This window comes from Rhineura floridana, chromosome 11 (assembly GCF_030035675.1).
Source record: "Rhineura floridana isolate rRhiFlo1 chromosome 11, rRhiFlo1.hap2, whole genome shotgun sequence".
Taxonomy (NCBI): domain Eukaryota; kingdom Metazoa; phylum Chordata; class Lepidosauria; order Squamata; family Rhineuridae; genus Rhineura; species Rhineura floridana.
In genome coordinates, this window is record NC_084490.1 from 57,820,968 (window position 1) to 57,839,103 (window position 18,136).

Here is an 18,136-nt window from a genome sequence, read left to right on the forward strand (position 1 = left end):
GAAAAATAGTATGTTTTGCCTTATGCCTTCCAAATTTCCAGTTGTTTTACATTTCTGTGCTGCAGCTGTTTTTTAAAAAAGGAACTAACATTCCCAGGGGAATCACTTACGGTAGTAGCAGCCATAAAGGCCCACCCGTAAGCCAATGGTATGGTTCGGATTCCAAGCCACAGGAATGATGCGGAGGTAACGAGCCAGGATAGGGTGATGCAGGTCATGGCGGACCACACCACTTGAATTCACATTGCCAAAAAATGTCTGCACAAGAAAGAGAAAGACAAGATGGGAAGAGAAACTACTCATAATGTCAGCATGATCAGCCAGAAGGGCTTTCCTCCTGCACACATCCTAGAGTTCTGTATTGGCCCAGCAGCTATATTAGTAGAATAGCTGCCTGTAGGCAAGGGGAGGCTTGTATTTCCCCCCCCTTAGTTCTCTAGTTTAGCATTCAGTATCTAAGTATGAGGAAGATAGTTCAAGGAACGGTCAATGAATTCGCTCATAGCCACCTGGAGTCTAATCTGGGGTTCCTAATGAGCATTCGCTGTGATGCTCTGCCAAGAGTGATTCTGGTATGCTGGGAAGGTGCCTTGTTAACCAAGATAACGTAGATTTTGGAGCAGTTAATGCCCCATTAGGCAATTAGAGGCTTTGCCTATCAGTTGTTGTTATGTTGTATGATGTAGCCTTTCCTAGTAATATGTCATATTCTTAGCAGGTGGATGAGTCAAGGTACGGTCAATGACGAGATAGTGTAGGTGTGCTTGTTAGCAAAGATAGAGATAAAGATAAGGCAGGCACATAGTTTGCCAAGGAAGGATGACAGAATATTTTAGCTATCCATCTTAAGATAATATAGCTTTCTAGCAATTAGTCTGAAGGTGTCCTGTTAAAGGTCAGAATAGCCAATTATATGTAGCAGGTGCCATGATGTAATGTTTTGATGCCTTAAAGTCATCATTCATGTATGTAATCATATCAGTTTGTATGCCAACTTTTGTGCTATAAAAGTGTCTCTTGTGCCCAGTATGAGTGTTCAGTCTGACACCAGCTACTGCAGAGCTGTGTGGCTGATCCACTTTTATTGGGGATACTTGGCTGTATGCTTTGTAAGTAAACTCAATAAATTTTAACTCTTTGTAAGCAAACCTCGTGTCTGCATCTCATCTCTGGTAACCCAAAACAACCTGAAGGTACACAAGTTCAGAACTAGGAGCCAAAGAAAAGGACATGGAACTGAAACAACAGAGGGCAACATCTCGATACAGCATATATTTTTCCATGTAAGAAGTTCCAGGTTCAGGCCCCTGACATCTGCAGTGCCAACTCAGGTGGCACAGAAGGGAAAGCCTCTGCCTGAGACCTGGAAGACCTATGGTCAGTCGGAAAAAAACGTACTGATTTATTTTTAAATAGTTATGAGCCACCTTTCAGGGTAATGGCACATGGCAGCCTCCATACAGTATTAAAATACAACACACACAAATAAGAGAAAGAGTCTTACAAATCACGATACTGTATAAAAACCAGCTGTAATAATGAAAACAACCTTCATCAAACCCTATACAGGGCCACAACAGATTTTGATGAGAAAGCCATCTGAAATAGATGAGTCTTTAATGGCCACTCAAGGGCCTCTAAAGAAAGAGCCACCTGCATCCCTGGGAGAAAGTTCCATTTTGCGAAAGGATGGGGGCAACTGCTGAAAAAGCCATGCCCGCCAGTTGAATTGATCACACTGGCAGGCATACGAGGAGGACCTGCAAGGCGGACATTAAAGCACGGATAGCCAATAAGGTGCCCTCCCGATGTTGTGGACTGCAGTTCCCATCAGCCCCAGAATGGCTAATGGTCATGGATGATGGGGGTTGGTGGAGCAACAAATGATCTGCAGGAGGAGATTCTAGAGGAGGTTATTATAAAGGAGCATAATTTTTAATAGCCACAAATCATAAAGATAACTGTGCAAAGGTGGCTATGGGGTGACGCTGGACCCCCTGGAAATGTAAGATTGTAGGAAAAATTGGAGAACTCCTGGTTTTGCAAAATTGAACATGCCAATTTTACCATTTCTGGTGGACATGCAAGAAAGCACAGCAGTTCTGGGGCTGAGTAATGGAAATAAGAGGGGTTTTTCAGATAGAATTACCACAATACCCTTCCATGCAGGAGGGGAAGTGGATCTGAGCAGCGGGTCAAATCATTATCTCCACAACCACTTGCAGGCCAAGTTAGACAGGTGGGTAGGACTGCCTACCTGTCAATCACCTAATGACACATTGACAAAAGGTGACATTTTGCCCCACACTTGCAGAGCCCTTTTCAAACAGAGAGGTTCTGTTTCTGCAATCAGATTTACCATTGAATTAATTACTATTTCTGATATTCTCTATCTTTGCGGAGAGAATTTTGAAGCAGCAACTCTCTGCGCCTGGTTTCCGATTCATTCTTCTTTTCTTCCAATTGTTTTTTTTAAATTTGCTTTGAAATCATCGATAGTGTGAGTGATACTTTTATCAATCTGTGTGAGCTCTTCAAATGTGTATTCCCTTTCACTGATGTCTATGAAGTGTTGATTCTGTCGACAGACAGAAGGCAGCCGGGGGAAATGAGGTGTTGATTGTAAGCAGCAGGGGGAAAGACACTGACTTGATTATCTGCCTTAATATGTTCTGAAATGCACTTGAAAAGGAATGTAAACAGGCAATAATTAGAAAGTTCAGAATAAAAATCGATACCAGTGGAGACTTGTGAATAAATAGTGATTATACTATTGATAATCCTCTGCAAAGCAAAAAAAAATTGGAGATCAGAAAAATGAGAAGATATCAGAAGAAAAAGGAACTGGGTTGTTAATGACCAACAGGGGGCCGCACTTAAAAACAGAAGGTAAAAAAGAAGAGGATTCCATCCCTGCTTTCAAAGCACTGAGCAAGATAGCACTTTGAAAGCTTAGCAAGAACTTATTGTTGGGTTTTCTAAGCCCCTTTCAAAATGCTCTGCAAAAAACTTTGCAAAAGCCCTTTCAGCTGAACCAGGTTTTTACCTGCTCCGTGCCTGGCATCATATATGATGTCAGGTGTAGAGCAGGTGGGCGTGGCTTGATTGAAATGGCTTAGCAGGCCAAATGAGGTGGCCTGGCGGGCCTAATTAAACCCAAGGGCCAGAAGCTCCCTACCCCCACATTAGCATGCTTATTGAATTAGGTTAAGGAAAGATTTCCACATATCTATGGGACATTTTCTGCATACATTAATAGCTACAAGAATAATGTATGTTAAGGCATGGCAGAACATGAAATTAGGGAATTATACACTCAGTGAGGAATAAGTATTATGAAGTAATAAATAAATAGAGTATGGTAACTAGATATGTCTACATTTTTTTGAGCAACCACACGTGGACATCACCAAATGGTCAATATAGAAATCAAATTGATTATATAATTGGTAGCAGAAGATGGAGGTTCCATACTTTCTGCAAAAACAAGTCCAGGAGCAGACTGTGGTACAGATCATGAACTGGTAATATCGAAAATCAGAGTAAAGCTAAAGAAGAACAACAAAGCAATCATAATACCAAAATTCAATTTAAATAACATCCCAGAAAAATATAAAGATCAAATAAGGAACAGATTTGAGGCTTTAAACTTAGTTGACAGAGAACCAGAAGAACTATGGAGTGAAGCAAGAGACATTATCAGGGAAGAATGCAAAAAGACAATACCTCTAGTTAAAAAGAGAGAAACACCTCAATGGATGACTGAAGAAACTCTTAAAATGGTTAAAGAGAGAAGGAAAGCAAAAGCAAAAGATGGAAAAATGATTAGAACCTTAAACGCAACAATACAGCAACTAGTATGTAGGGACAAAGAGATCTATTACAATAGTTATTGTAAAGAAATAGAAGAGGACAACAATAGAACAAGACCCCTATTTCAAAAGATGAGAAATTAAAGGGAAATTTAAACCAAGAGTAGGGATGTTGAATAATCAACAGGGGAACACACTGACTGACCGAGATGAAATAAAAGGAAGATGGAAGAGATACACTGAAGAACTCTATAAAAGAGATGCAAGGATGACAGATTCATTCACGGAGGAACCGTATGATGAAGAACCAGAAATTTTAGAATGTGAGGTGAAAGCTGCTCTTAAAATACTTGGAAGAAACAAATCACCAGGAACAGATGGCATACCAATAGAGTTGCTGCAAGCTACTGAGACTGAATCTCCAAATTTTGACAAAAATTTGTCAACTAATATGGAAAACTAAACAATGGCCCACAGACTGGAAGTGTTCAATATACATCCCAATTCCAAAGAAAGGAGATCCCATGGAATGCAGTAATTATCAAATTATTGCCTTAATATCCCATGCAAGTAAAGTAATGCTCAAGGTTCTACAACAAAGGCTCTTACCATATATGGAGCAAGAAATGCCAAGATGTCCAAGTTGGATTCAGAAAACGAAGAGGCACCAGAGATCATATTGCAAACATACGTTAGATAATGGAACGGACCAAACAATTTCAGAAGGAAATCACCCTGTGCTTTATAGATTACAGCAAAGCCTTTGATTGTGTAGATCATGAAATGCGGGTGCCACGCATCTGATTGTTCTGATGTGCAACCTATACTCTGGACAAGAGGCTACTGTCAGGACAGAATATGGAGAAACTGATTGGTTTCCAACTGGAAAGGGTGTGAGGGGTGTATTTTATCACCCTATTTGTTTAATCTATACACAGAACATATCATACGGAAAGCGGGATTGGACCAAGATGGAGGTGTGAAAATTGGAGGGAGAAATATCAATTATTTGGAAAGAATGCTGATGAAAGTTAGAGGAAAGCACAAAAGCAGGACTACTGTGGAACGTAAAGTAATGACAACAGAAGATTTATGTAACTTTAAAGTTGACAACGAGGACATTGAACTTTTCAAGGGTTGTCAATACCTCAGCACAGTCATTAACCAAAATGGAGACAATAGTCAAGAAATTAGAAGAAGGCTAGGACTGGGGAGGGCAGCTATGAGAGCACTAGAAAGGGTCCTCAAATGCAAAGATGTATCACTGAACACTAAAGTCAGGATCATTCAGACCATGGTATTCCCAATCTCTGTGTATGGATGTGAAAGTTGGAGAGTGAAAAAAAGCCGATGAGAGAAAAATCAAATCCTTTGAAATGTGGTGTTGGAGGAGAACTTTGCACATACCATGGACCATGAACAAGACAAATAATTGGGTGTTAGAACAAATTAAACCAGAACTGTCCCTAGAAGCTAAAATGATGAAACTGAGGTTATCATACTTTGGACACATAATGAGAAGGCATGATTCGCTAGAAAAAACAATAATGCTGGGAAAAACAGAAGAGAGTAGAAAAAGAGGAAGGCCAAACAAGAGATGGATTGATGCCATAAAGGAAGCCACAGATCTGAACTTACAAGATCTGAACAGGGTGGTTTATAACAGATGCTATTGGAGGTCACTGATTCATAGGGTCACCATAAGTCGTAATTGACTTGAAGGCACATAACAACAACAACAACTAGATATGTCAAAAAAGAATTGGGAATATGGGGGTAGACATTTCACTGTTATAATAATGAAAAGAAATTGTAAAAAAACTATTATACTATAATGGAAAGAGTGTTAAGTGTATTAAGATACAAAGGAAAACTTCTGAACTCTTTATAGTTTGTAAATTTGTGTATTATCTGCTTTGTATTAATAAGTTGTATGTGTAAATTAAAAAATTAGTTTTAAAAATGTTCTGGAGCTCCCCCTTTCTTAAAGCATGGGCAGGCTATTACCTTGGAAGGTGGCCTTTCAGGTAATCTAATCCCAAACCAGCTACAGCAGACAATGGCCTCAAAATAAGGTAGCTCCTTACATCCTCAGTTCTACCACCAACGTCTCCCACAGCTCAGGATATTATGTTTTCGCACTGGCCTTCAAATTCCAAGAGGAAAGACACACACAGTCCTGCTAAAATTAATGCATGTGCACGGAAGCGTCTAAAAGACTTGGACACTGCCACCCCCATCTGTCCTTTTTTGGGATCAGAGGCAGCAACCCTTCTCTTACCCAATTGCTGCCTTGTTGAAAATAAGGCTTCCAGTTGCTTGGATGGTCACCATAAAGGACAATGTAGCGTGTCACCCAATTGTAGGTATTGAAGGTCCCCTGAGTGGCAATGCTATTGATGCGGCATTTCTTTGTCAGGTCAATCTGGAGCCACGGATGCTTGTCTTTGGGGTCGGGTGACCAACCACCAGCACCTGAACAAAAGGAGGGGAGGACAAAAATATGGGAAATGGTACATTCCAGAACTGATACACATACTCCACTATCCATAGCTCTCTGCCACAGGTCTTGGGGCTCTCTGTATGCTGACCCTGTATGACTGAACTACACATTGCTCCCTCCCCCCAGGAGAGTTCAGCGCAAAACCCTAATCCAGGAGTGGGGAACCTGTGGCATCTCCCAGAGACTGCTGGACTCCTACTCCCATCAGCTCCAACAAACATGGCCAGTGATGAAGGATGATGGGATATGTAGTTCAACAACATCTGGAGGGCCATAGGTTCCCCATCCCTGCCCTTATTCTTGCCCCCTTAATGGGAGACTGTGCCATCTCTGCAAGCTACACTTTGTTTTAAAACAAAGTGATATTTAGTTAGCATACGAAACTCATCACATGATGTCAAGATGACCACTATCATAAATTAAAGACCAGATATTAATCATGTTTACATTCTGCCCTTCTTCCAAAGAGTTCAGAGCAGCAGAGATATGGAGGATCAACTGTTCAGTGCAAAAATCACAAGAGCAAATCCAGTGTTTAGAGACCATATGCTTCGCCAGTCACTGGACACAGACATATCTAGATACAAGGAATAGAGTCCACTACCATGCCTTCCTCATGAACCGCCTTAACACATCTGGCCAATTGTGGAAGACAGTCGATGGGCCACTGGTTTAATTATATATATGTGAATGCTATTGGGTCAAAGAGAACTGAGGGCCTGCCTCCATGCTGAACTTACCATAAATCCGAGCAAAAGTGGCAGCGCGGAAGATGCTGGATCGAGAAGATGCACCAAGATTCCAAACGTAGAGGGGGCCAACCAGTTCATCATCACAACCCCCTGCAGAAGCAGGAAGAATAATGGGAAGAAATCACCATTCCAACCAGACCAGGAATACAGCGTTTTGACAGGAACTCCTGTCCAAGATGCTGCTGAGGTTTGTGCTGCTGTTTTGTTTAATGGGTTACTGTATGGTTTTTATTGTCACGTATATTTCCATTTCTTTTTTCTATTATGCTTAAAGTTCTTAAAATTTTGTAAGCAGCATGGAAGCTTCTTATGTGGCAAGCAATTACTAAACTGAATCAATAATAGAAAATAAATGTTTGGAAGCAACAATCAGTCAGCTCATGCCACATGTATGAAATGGCTGTGATTAACTGCTAAGGTTCTTGGTGGACCACTGAATGATTTTTCTGCCTGTTGCAGCAATTGTAATGTGCTGTGCTAGATGCTGCATGGTTTTTAATTGCATTTATATTGCTTTTTATTTCTTGTATTTTATTATATTACAATTTGAATCCCATCGAATTCAAATTGCAATATAATAAAATACAATATAAGAAACAAAAAGAGCAATACAAATACAATTAACAGCAATTATAATTTTTAATGCAATGGATGTGCCATCTCCTGTCTTCAACCACAGATCCACATTTTACTACGTAATTTTTATTCGCTATTTGATTGTTAAATGCCTTTTAATCTATTTTTTTCTATTGATTTCTCATGTACTACATGTATATTATGTTCTCATAAGACGGGTCTATGACTGTAAAATAAATAGATTGAACCACAGATCCACAGACATGCCACGGACCACCTGAATGAAGCTCATGGACCACAATTTGGAAAGCCCTGATCTGCACAATTCTCAGATATCTCATTTAAAAGTAATCATACAAATTAATTCTACTGATAACATTCCAAAATATACATGACTGCTATTCCTCGTAGGCTTGAGGAAAGAGAAACATATTTTTCTAACACCAAAATCCATCCAGTGTTGGCGCCTGCCTGATTGCAGGGGGAAGAGTGTGCCACAGCCAGGGTGCCACCACTGAAAAGGTCCCATTCGACGTTCTGGCCACCTGGGCTTCAGTTAGTGATGGTATGTCCAATAGGACCTCCCTGGTGGATCTCACTTCACGGTCAGGATAATATAAGGGGAGCTGCTCTTTGAGACAACTATGTCCCAAATGGTTCAGGGCATTATAATTTAAAGTCAGCTCCTTGAACTGGGCTCGGAGGCAAACAGGTAGCCAGTGCAGATGCTTCAGAACTAGCAGTACACAATCACGAGTGGCCCAACTAGTCAGAACCTATGCTGTGGCATTTTGCACTAGTTGCAGTCTCCACACCATCTTCAAGGGCAGCCTTACATAGAGTGCCCCTCTGTAGCAAATAGGTAGCAAAGGAAAGGCACTCCATTCATGCTCTACTCTATCATTATCTGACAATTAAAACAGGGTCCAGGGCAGAACTCCCACCAGGATATACCCTGGTTGCCTGTTCTCAGCACCCACAAGGAAGCCTGTCCCTCCTAAAAGTTCAGGTGTTCACTTTTCTTCAAAGTCAGCAGTCAAGACCAAGTGACAAAGTGGGGTGAAGGGAAAGGTTCTCGTCTTCCTTCCAGAGATGACAAGACACACACACACATCAGGCAGGCTGCACGCTGAGCCTGTCACCACCACATAATGGGAAGGCTGTTTGACAGCAGCAGCACTATCCCCCCCCCCACTCCCTCCCTCCCGGTTTTTCCCCCCCTTCCACTGCAGAGAGTGGCTGGCTGACACGCCCTTGCAGGCTTAGCTCCTGCCTGCCTACAGCTGTTAGAGAGCCAAACGGGGAAACCCTCCCTCATTGTACTGGACCAGCTATGAGACAGCAAAACAAGACCACGAGAGACAGATTAGGGGGTGCGGGGCAATACTCTGGGGTTCCCTGAGCCAGTGATAAAGAGTTGCTGAAAATCAAGGACAGATACAGGAGGCCCTCAGCCTGCCCAGCCAAAAAAAGAAAAAAGAGGCATGCCGCCCACCCCCCCACCCCCCCACCCCCCCAAGTAACTTTCCACCAAACTCACCAGGGTAGGGCCCCGAAGGAACCCAGAACTCCACCACCCTCAGTTTTTAAACCTACCCTACAAGAGATGAAAAGGGAAGCCTAGAAGTCAGCAGGATCACCCCCAAAGTAGACTCCAGTATGAAGCAGAATAAACAACCGAGGAATGTTACCTATTTTGCAAGGCCCAACGCGGATAGGGCGGGGGCTGACTGGTCCTGACCTGCCAGTCCACCAGCATATGTCAAGCAGAGAACAGGCTCTGCCCGTCGCCACCGACAAACTGGGCACCCCAAGATGAAGTGAGTGGGGGGGAGAACGTCCGTTCCCTGGGCGTCTCAGAGTCTTAAGAGGGCCCGAGGCACACCCTTGCTCTACTTCCCTCCCCAGAGGAAAGCCTGGGGGCAGGGGGAGTCGTTAAGGAGGGGCCTTAAGGGGCAAGCCTTGGGTCCTTCATGCTGGGTCCTGCCTCTTATTCTCTTTTTTAAAAAACTTTTTTTAAAAAAAAACAAACTTTGCTTATAGAGCTGCTGGGCACGCTGCTCCAACTGCATTGCCAGCCACCAACCATCTGAATTTGCTCAGCGACCTGAATATGTATCTATACACATAACATAAATTGGCATACGCAAGGGTTAGGCAAATATGTGCCCTATTGGGGCTGCGCCCCGAGTCTTTTTTAGCAACTAGGACGCATTCGAGGGACTCCCGCTTTCTCGACGTCTGGCCGGGATATCACCTGGCCACCTCCTAATGTTACCCAGGTGTCCTTTCTCAAAGGATCTGGACGCATCATCCTCTCCTGGATTCGAGGGGGGAGCACTTCAACCGAAAAGCGGAGCAAACCAAACACGCTACCGAAGTCCCAAGGGAGTTGCTACCACCACCACGAGTCTACCCCTCCCTCCATCCCAATGCGCCGCAACCCCCCCCCCCGCCTGCACGCCAGCCCATCTGCTAGTGGGGACAAGTCCCCCTCCCCAAACGCTGTGCGATCACCGCTCCGCCCAAAAGCGCTGCCCGTGGCCCGCTTTCTCCCGCTGTGACCCTTTTTCCCTTCCCGCCCGGCGCGATCGCTGCCGCTGCCGCAATGCAGCTGGCTGCTGCCGCAGCTGCCGCTACCGCCGCGCTTTGTCCCGGGACACTCACGCCAGAACCAGCCGCAGTCGCAGAGCTGCAGGTGAGCGGCAAGGGCGAACAGCAAGAGCATGAAGCGGCCGCCCATGCTGGAGCCGCGACACTGGCTAGATCAGTCCGCTCCGAAGCCGAGCCGCCTGGCCATCGTCACTCGCGCACCTTGCCCGCCTCCGCCTGCTGCTGGCCGGAGCAGCCAGACGCGCGCCTCCGACGCGGTGACGCGCCTGCGTGCCTCACCCAGGAGCACCTCCCGGCCTTTCCTCCGAGAAGCGCTCGCTCTCCTCAGCTTGCATCTCACAGATTTTGAAGATTGTTGCGCTACTTGGAAAGAGTACTCTGCACAGGTTCAGAGGCACTCTCCCTTCGCCAGGAAAGACCAGCGAAGCGCTGGGTCCTCACTGATTTATCTTTGTTTATTGATGATAATTATAGATCATGAAAAACTATGAAATGCTTTAAAAGAAATGGGGGTGCCACAGCATCTGATTGTCCTGATGTGCAACCTATACTCTGGGCAAGGGGCTACTGTAAGGACAGAATATGGAGAAACCGATTAGTTCCCCATCAGAAAAGGTGTGAGATAGGGGTGTATTAAGGTGTTGGACTACAACCTGGGAGACCAGGGATCGAATCCTCACATAGCCATGACGCTCACTGGGTGACCTTGGGCCAGTCACTGTCTCTCAGCCTCATGAAAACCCTATTCATAGGGTCGCCATAAGTTGGAATCGACTTGAAGGCAGTACATTTACGTTTTTATTTATTTAATCTATATGCATAACATATTATACAAAAAGCGGGATTGGACCAAGATGAAGGAGGTGTGAAAATTGGAGGGAGAAATATCAATAATTTAAGATATGCAGATGATACCACACTACTAGCAGAAAATGATTTGGAAAGAATGCTGATGAAAGTTAGAGGAAAGCACAACAAGCAGGACTACAGCTGAACGTCAAAAAGACTAAAGTAATGACAACAGAAGATTTATGCAACTTTAGAGTTGACAATGAGGACATTGAACTTGTCAAGGATTATCAATACCTCAGCACAGTCATTAACCAAAATGGAGACAATAGTCAAGAAATCAGAAGAAGGCTAGGACTGGGGAGGGCAGCTATGAGAGAACTAGAAAAAGTCCTCAAATGCAAAGATGTATCACCGAACACCAAAGTCAGGATCATTCAGACCATGGTATTCCCAAACTCTGTATGGATGTGAAAGTTGGACAGTGAAAAAAGTGGATAAGAGAAAAATAAATTCATTTGAAATGTGGTGTTGGAGGAGAGCTTTGTGCAAACCATGGATACTGCATAAAAGACGAATAATTGGCTTGTTTACGTGGGACCCCAGATCCACTTTAAACATGCTGCTTTTTCCATCGGGATTGACTTTGACAGTTTACATACTTGCGCCCTCCCTACAAATAAATTCTTTGTAGCATTCACACACGTGTGCGTTTATTGCTATCAGCGTTTCCTCGTTGTCACGCCCACATATTAGCATGTTAACTGCGGAGGAGGGGAGGGGGCGGTACTTCCCTAAACGAAAGAAGAGGCGCTTGAAAGAAAGCGAAGAGACAATCACAGACACTGGCCCCAGTAGGGTTTCTTATTTTGTTTTGTTGCCCAACAACGTCAGACAGGAGCAGTTTATGTGAGCAGGGAGAACTTGGAAAAGCCCAGCAACAACAGCATACAAAGCATATTGATTCAGAAATGCTGAATGGGGCTCTTTGCCAAAGTGTGCATGGCGAATGCAATCCTCTGCAGCAGAGGCTAGAGGCTCTGCTGGTTTATTCAAAAGAGGCTGAAGAGGTCTTCCCCCCCCCACACACACACACACAAGGAGGAAATGTATTGGGGAGGAAGCGGGAGAAAGGAAGGCGCGCAGCCCGGCGCAAAGACACACGTGCACGCTTTCGCCCTGGCTCTCGCCCCCACTCCAGGAAACAGAGGCAGCCGGTAAAGGAGCCAGCCCGAGCAAGCCTGCAGCCCACAGTTTTTTTCTCTTAGTCTTCAGAGCTCAGGAGGAGAGAGCAGATCACGGGGGCTGGGGGAGGAGGAAGCGCAGGCAGGCAGGACCCGCAGAAATCACCAAAGGCATCCGGCACATGAAACTGAGGTTATCATACTTTGGACACATAATGAGAAGACATGATTCACTAGAAAAGACAATAATGCTGGGAAAAACAGAAGGGAGTAAAAAAAGAGGAAGGCCAAACAAGAGATGGATTGATTCTATAAAAGAAGCCACAGACCTGAACTTACACTGAACAGGGTGGTTCACGATAGATGCTATTGGAGGTCGCTGATTCATAAGGTCGTCATAAGTCGTAATCGACTTGAAGTCACATAACAACAACAATATAGCTCAACATTAACTAATCATGGCAAATGGCAAATCCAGCAATAGCTAGGATACAACAGTTATATTGTATTACATGTATGTGAAGTCACTGGGTTTTATTAACATTTACAACGTTCAGGCTGTGGAATGCAGCTCGACCCACTTGAATTACCCGTACAGGTGCTCTTGCACCTGTATAATTATAATGACTGCAAGTTAAAGTTAGATAAGGCAATATAAGTTTAATCTACCTCAAACTCTTTGGAATATAGCAGGGAAGAAAGTCCAAAAGAAAGGAGAAACAGCCTGCCTCCGGGATCAGAGGAAGCGGGCTCAGGGTTTAATATGAGCCAGATGGCGATGATATATCAACCACTGAATCTGTTTCTAATGCCAGATCCAGTGTTTGGAATACATGGACTTTTAAGGAAGAGTATTCCTGAGTGAAGGATGTGATGTTCTGAACCTCAACATCTCACTTGTAGAAAATAACCACTGAGCAGGGCTTTGCTTGCCTCCTCACCTGAGGGACAGGGAGAAGAGGGGACAGCAGGGATAGCCTATGAAATTCTGGTATCTAAGGCAGAAAATCCAAACAGTCAGATTCACTACCGTGGGGTCCAATCGGCTGGGAAGTTCCCCTATGCTAGCTTCCTTAAAATGGACAGGCGGTGCCCAAGAATACTGCTATCGGGCACAAAGCTTGTAAACAGAAGTGGGGGAGATGACAAGGAAATAAACAGGATTTTTTGACTGGACTGCTGGCAGCCTTTGAGAAATCAGACAAGCTCTGCCTGCTGTGTGTGACAGATGTGTGGCTGGTTTGCAATCAAACAACAGATTAAGCCGTGGGGGAGTTTAGGGGCTTCTGCTTTATTCTCAGCTAAAGTAACCAATGCTACGCAGAATTTATTCTGTTTCTGGATCCTGTTGTCAGTTTTGCCCCGACTGAGTCAGAGGGATGACTACGGTTGAATGGCCTAGAAAACAGCCACTAACCCCGCTGCCCTCCATCAACAGCAAGGACATCCACTGCCCTGGAACATGAGGAGTGGAGAGAAGAATTAAAGACATCCCTCCCAGCATATTAATGGTTGCAGAGCACCGGCCAAGCAGGAAACATCAGAACCAGGCAGGGCCTTGGGGAAATGTGGAGCTTGATAGTCCTGAGAGTGGTTCCATTGTTGACTAATTTAAATTGATCTTTCTGTATAAAACACTTCTTTATCCACACAGGGAGTGGCTGATGTTCTATTTTTAGAGGTTTAGATCCCAAATGCATACTCCTGACAGTAAATTGCAGAGATAACACTAGATTTTAACATCTAGTATCTTGACATTGTTACGTTACTCGTATTTTAATATCTTATTAGGAAAGGAAAATCCTCATGGTTATTTTGTGGAGGATAGAGCTGATCTTTGGGATCTTGCACAACTAGATCCTGTGCATAGACCTAGCCCCACCCCCCACTCCCCAGCTACTAGTCCTCTCTTTTTCTAGAGTTTAATTTGGCCAAAGCTCAAGACCAAATACATTAGCTATGTAGGTATGCTTTTAAGTCCAGGGACTTTTTTTTTTTACACATAGTGCCAGCATTTCTGAGAGGGGGTCCATGCTGGGACTCTAGCCTGGGTCTCCTGGTGAGAACAATTGTGACCCTGCAGCGATAACTCCCTGCTCCTCTGTTCTGGCTTGGTGCTGTTACCAAGTGCCCAGGCAGACACAGCTGGGTCAACGTAGAAGCGCCTGACCTTTGATCTGTATTATAGAGAGGCTTTTGCTTTCACACAGATACTTAAGAAGTAGGGATTCAGTTCACATTTAAAGGCAAAACTGTTTAATTCGCACTTTCTGAAACAATACAAGAACTGAAACACAGCAATCTTTCAAAATTTGCACTTCTGCTAATTTGGGATACAGCTCACCAACCAAACAATGTTTGCAAAACTGCATATATTAGGGGGGAAATGTGCATAAAATGAATGTATTAATGAAATTAATAACCAGAAATGTATTACATTGGAAGACATCGCTTGCAAAAATGTGTACATTAGTCAAAGCTGCATACAAAAATGTGTTTATTATGAGAAATTTGTAAGGTTCTGAAGAATTTAAGAAGATTTTTTAAATATAAAAAATCTCAGATTGGTGCAGAAATTTGAAGAACCGAATTTTAGATTCGAAAAATGAGAAACTGTAAGAGCTGAAATTGACATATCTTCCCATCCCCACTACAAAGACATTTATGCCTGTATATATGTAACCTGTAAGTAGCATCAAGCTAAATTATGTCATTAATCATTATAAGCAAGTGGGGTGGGGTGGGTAAGATCTTGCACAAATAAAAGGGGTCTACAAAGAAGACGAAGAAGGGGACAAAGGGGAGTTCAGTGACAACTAGATACAGTGTTGATGAAGATGATGTGACACTTAGGGCCAAACTAGGCAGTGCATTTGCTAAGTGTGTGCCCTTAAGTACAGGGTGTTTTATTTACACAAATTGTCTGCTCAAGCCTCAAGCCAGTGATGCGGTTAGGTAATTTTAGTCCTCTATTGAGGTGGGTTCTTCAAAATGTGTTAAGACAGCCCTGCTGCGTTTGGGGACCCTCCTGCTCATTCTGCTGAGTGGGGCCCTGATCGCTTGCCCCAAAGCCCTGTCCTCATGGCACCATTGCATCAAGCTGATGGGCGTCAGCCCTCCATAACAGCAGCATGTCTCTTCAACTAATTACTGGTTCTCCTCCAGCAGTGCATTAGCACTCCTGAGGGAGGATGTCTTCCCTCGGATGTTTCCTGTGCATTGGTGGGGATGATGGGCCTTGAGGGTGAAAGTGAGAACAAAGAGTCCCAGGTGCTTGTGGCGGAGTGATGGGGTGGAACCAACAGTTGTTAACAGAATAACTGCAGGCTTGGCAGAATGGTTGCTGCCTTTCCCCCCTGCAAGGACCCCTATGCTACATGATAGGCAGAAATCCAATGCAGTTCTTCACTTAAGATTTGTACACAGCATACGTTTAAAGCACATGTAAAGCAAAATCTCCTCCCCCCACCAAGAATCCTGGAACTGTAGTTTACCCCTTACAGAACTCCAATTCCCAGCACCCGCAACAAACTACAGTTTCTAGGGTTCTTTGGAGGGCAGGACTTGCTTTAAATGTATGATGTGTATGCAGTCTTATTGGATTGCAGTCTACCTTAAAGATGCTTGAAGTATAGGAGCCATGCCAGAAATAAAAGGTGGCAACCCTGTTTGTTGGTACTGGCAAGCCACACACAGAAAATTATTATACAGCCACGAGAGTGGCTGTATACTATAGCCAGCGTGGATTTTTCACATTCCACAATGTTAAATTGAAAATACCCCCATGTCATGCTGATCCTTCCCATAAGCTCATTGCAAAATAAAACCTTACAAAACTTATAGTTCTGAACTCAGAAACGCTTGCTTAACAACCCTCTCAATTTTCATGGCGATACACAAAACAGTCAGAGAGAATCAAGAGTTCAAAGTCTAAAAAAAGAGAAAAACCCCAGAGCCCTTTTGGACTTTTTTCTCTGAGAGTTCTCATAATCTGTGGAAATTCATTAAAAATCAGACATGTTCACAGAGTACCTGTAATCCTAATACTGACCTTACCCCATACTCTGACCTTCATCTTCTGCAGTTTAAAAGTTAAAAAAATGCTTGGCTGATTTTTAATTAATTTAAGACTTTTGGCTGGCACCCAATGATAACAGGGGGCATGCTCAGTAAGAACCAACTGTCAGTGTTCTAATAGCCTTACAGCTGCTGGACTTGCCTAATCGGGGCCACACACACCAGACTGATTTCACTTGAGACAGTCATGGCTTCCCCCAAAGAATCCTGGGAAGTGTAGTTTGTGAAGGGTGGTGAGAGGAGATTCCTATTCCCCTGAGAGAATGGTTTAACAGTCAGCCACTCTGATTGAAGGTCTGTGAGAGGAACAGGGCGTCTCCTAGCAACTCTCAGCACCCTTCACTAACTACACTTCCCAGGATTCTTTGAGAGAAGCCATGATTGGCTTTGAGCCATGGCTTTGAGCAGAGCTTGGAAAATTTACTTTTTTCAACTACAACTCCCATCAGCCCCAGCCAGCATGACCACTTGATTGGGCTGATGGGAGTTTTAGTTCAAAAAACTAACTTTTCCAAGCTCTGGCTTTGAGAGAAGCCATGATAAATTGTTTTAAATTGTTTTTAAAAGATGTGTTTTTAAATTTGTATATTTGTTTTTAATGTTTTTAGTTATTGTAAACCACCCAGAGAGCTTTGGCTATGGGGCGGTATATAAATACAATAAATAAATATGTAAATAAATAATGATTGTCCAAAGTGTAATAGAGGCCTGGTGTGGATGTGGCCAGGGACAGCTTTGTTTTAAATTTGGGTGGGAGGTAGGGTTGCCAGGTTCAGGGCCTGAGACTGATCCTGTATCTTTAGGAGAAGAGAAAGTCAGCCAAGTGTAGGTGTTCTTGCAACACTGTAATGGGAAAAACCACAAGGTGGAATTCTCCCTTCCCCCTGCACAACTTTTAAAGACACAGAAGACCTCTTGGTTGCCAGGCCCAGCCTCCAAACTTGCATAAGATCCCATTTCTTACTTCCCGGATTAAAAAGCAGGGAAATTCACTAATAGGCAAAAAATAGGCACGTTACCAAATTCTTCCAAGCTACACAGCAAGTGGATTGGACTGTGAAAGACCAACCCAAATTGTGTTTACATTTTGACCAATTTGTAGGGCAGTACAGTATCTCAGAGAGGTCAGGTCTCCTGCTTTCCTGGTGCATTCACTATAGCTGCCCAATTTCCCTACTTTTTAAAGTTTGATAGAAATATCTGTGGGCTATAGGTATGTTGTTAAACCACAAGGGGTTTTTTGCCTATTAGTGAATTGGTTATTGATGTTCTCTCCTTCAACAAGGGGACCTTAGATGTAGTTCCATTAACAAAACAGGAGAGACCTTTCCTAAAGCTGTTTCTTTAAGAAAGGAGGGAAAGGATAGCAAGACGGGGTGGGACTGATGCCTCTTCTGTTAAAAAGATGGGGGAGGAAAAGCTTCATTTATAAAGGCCAAGCAGGGATGAGCTATCTGGGGGCAGGCCTGCTGGGATTATTACCACTGAAAACTAAAAAAAATAAAAACCATATGGGGAGGATATAGGGAGAAAAGGAGTGCTCGTCCCCACTACTATTTAATCTGCTTGTTAATAGATTATAGAATTATTTTTGTGTGTGCCTGTTTATTAGAAAAAGCCATAAAGCCCCCTTGATCCAAGCAAGACACAACATATTTGAAATGAAAGCTCAGATACAGGATTCACATCTGCCCCACATAGACTGGGAAAATATGGGACAGCTCCTCATCCCTGTGATCATCTTTCTGGTGGTCATTGTTCTAGTCTGGGGTCAGAGTTTAGCCAAGGAATAAGCACCCATAATTAGGAGATCATAATTAGACAAGTGAG

General features: G+C 43.6%; 1 protein-coding gene across 3 annotated transcripts in view; it reads right to left on the reverse strand.

Annotated features, from left to right (window-relative positions):
* Nucleotides 1-10,553, reverse strand: part of CNTNAP1 (contactin associated protein 1) — a 51,083-nt gene extending 40,530 nt beyond the window's left edge. For 2 of the 3 annotated variants that reach the window (XM_061589258.1, XM_061589261.1), the window contains exons 1-4: nucleotides 10,311-10,553; nucleotides 7,056-7,157; nucleotides 6,094-6,287; nucleotides 111-258 (exon numbers count right to left, since the gene is read on the reverse strand). In XM_061589258.1, coding sequence (XP_061445242.1) covers nucleotides 111-258; nucleotides 6,094-6,287; nucleotides 7,056-7,157; nucleotides 10,311-10,386 — 520 coding nt within the window. In that variant the 5' untranslated portion in view covers nucleotides 10,387-10,553. Of the gene's footprint in view, nucleotides 1-110; nucleotides 259-6,093; nucleotides 6,288-7,055; nucleotides 7,158-10,310 lie in introns of those variants that run through there. The other variant, XM_061589260.1, reaches the window with a different exon arrangement.
* Between the last annotated feature and the right edge of the window lie 7,583 nt (nucleotides 10,554-18,136).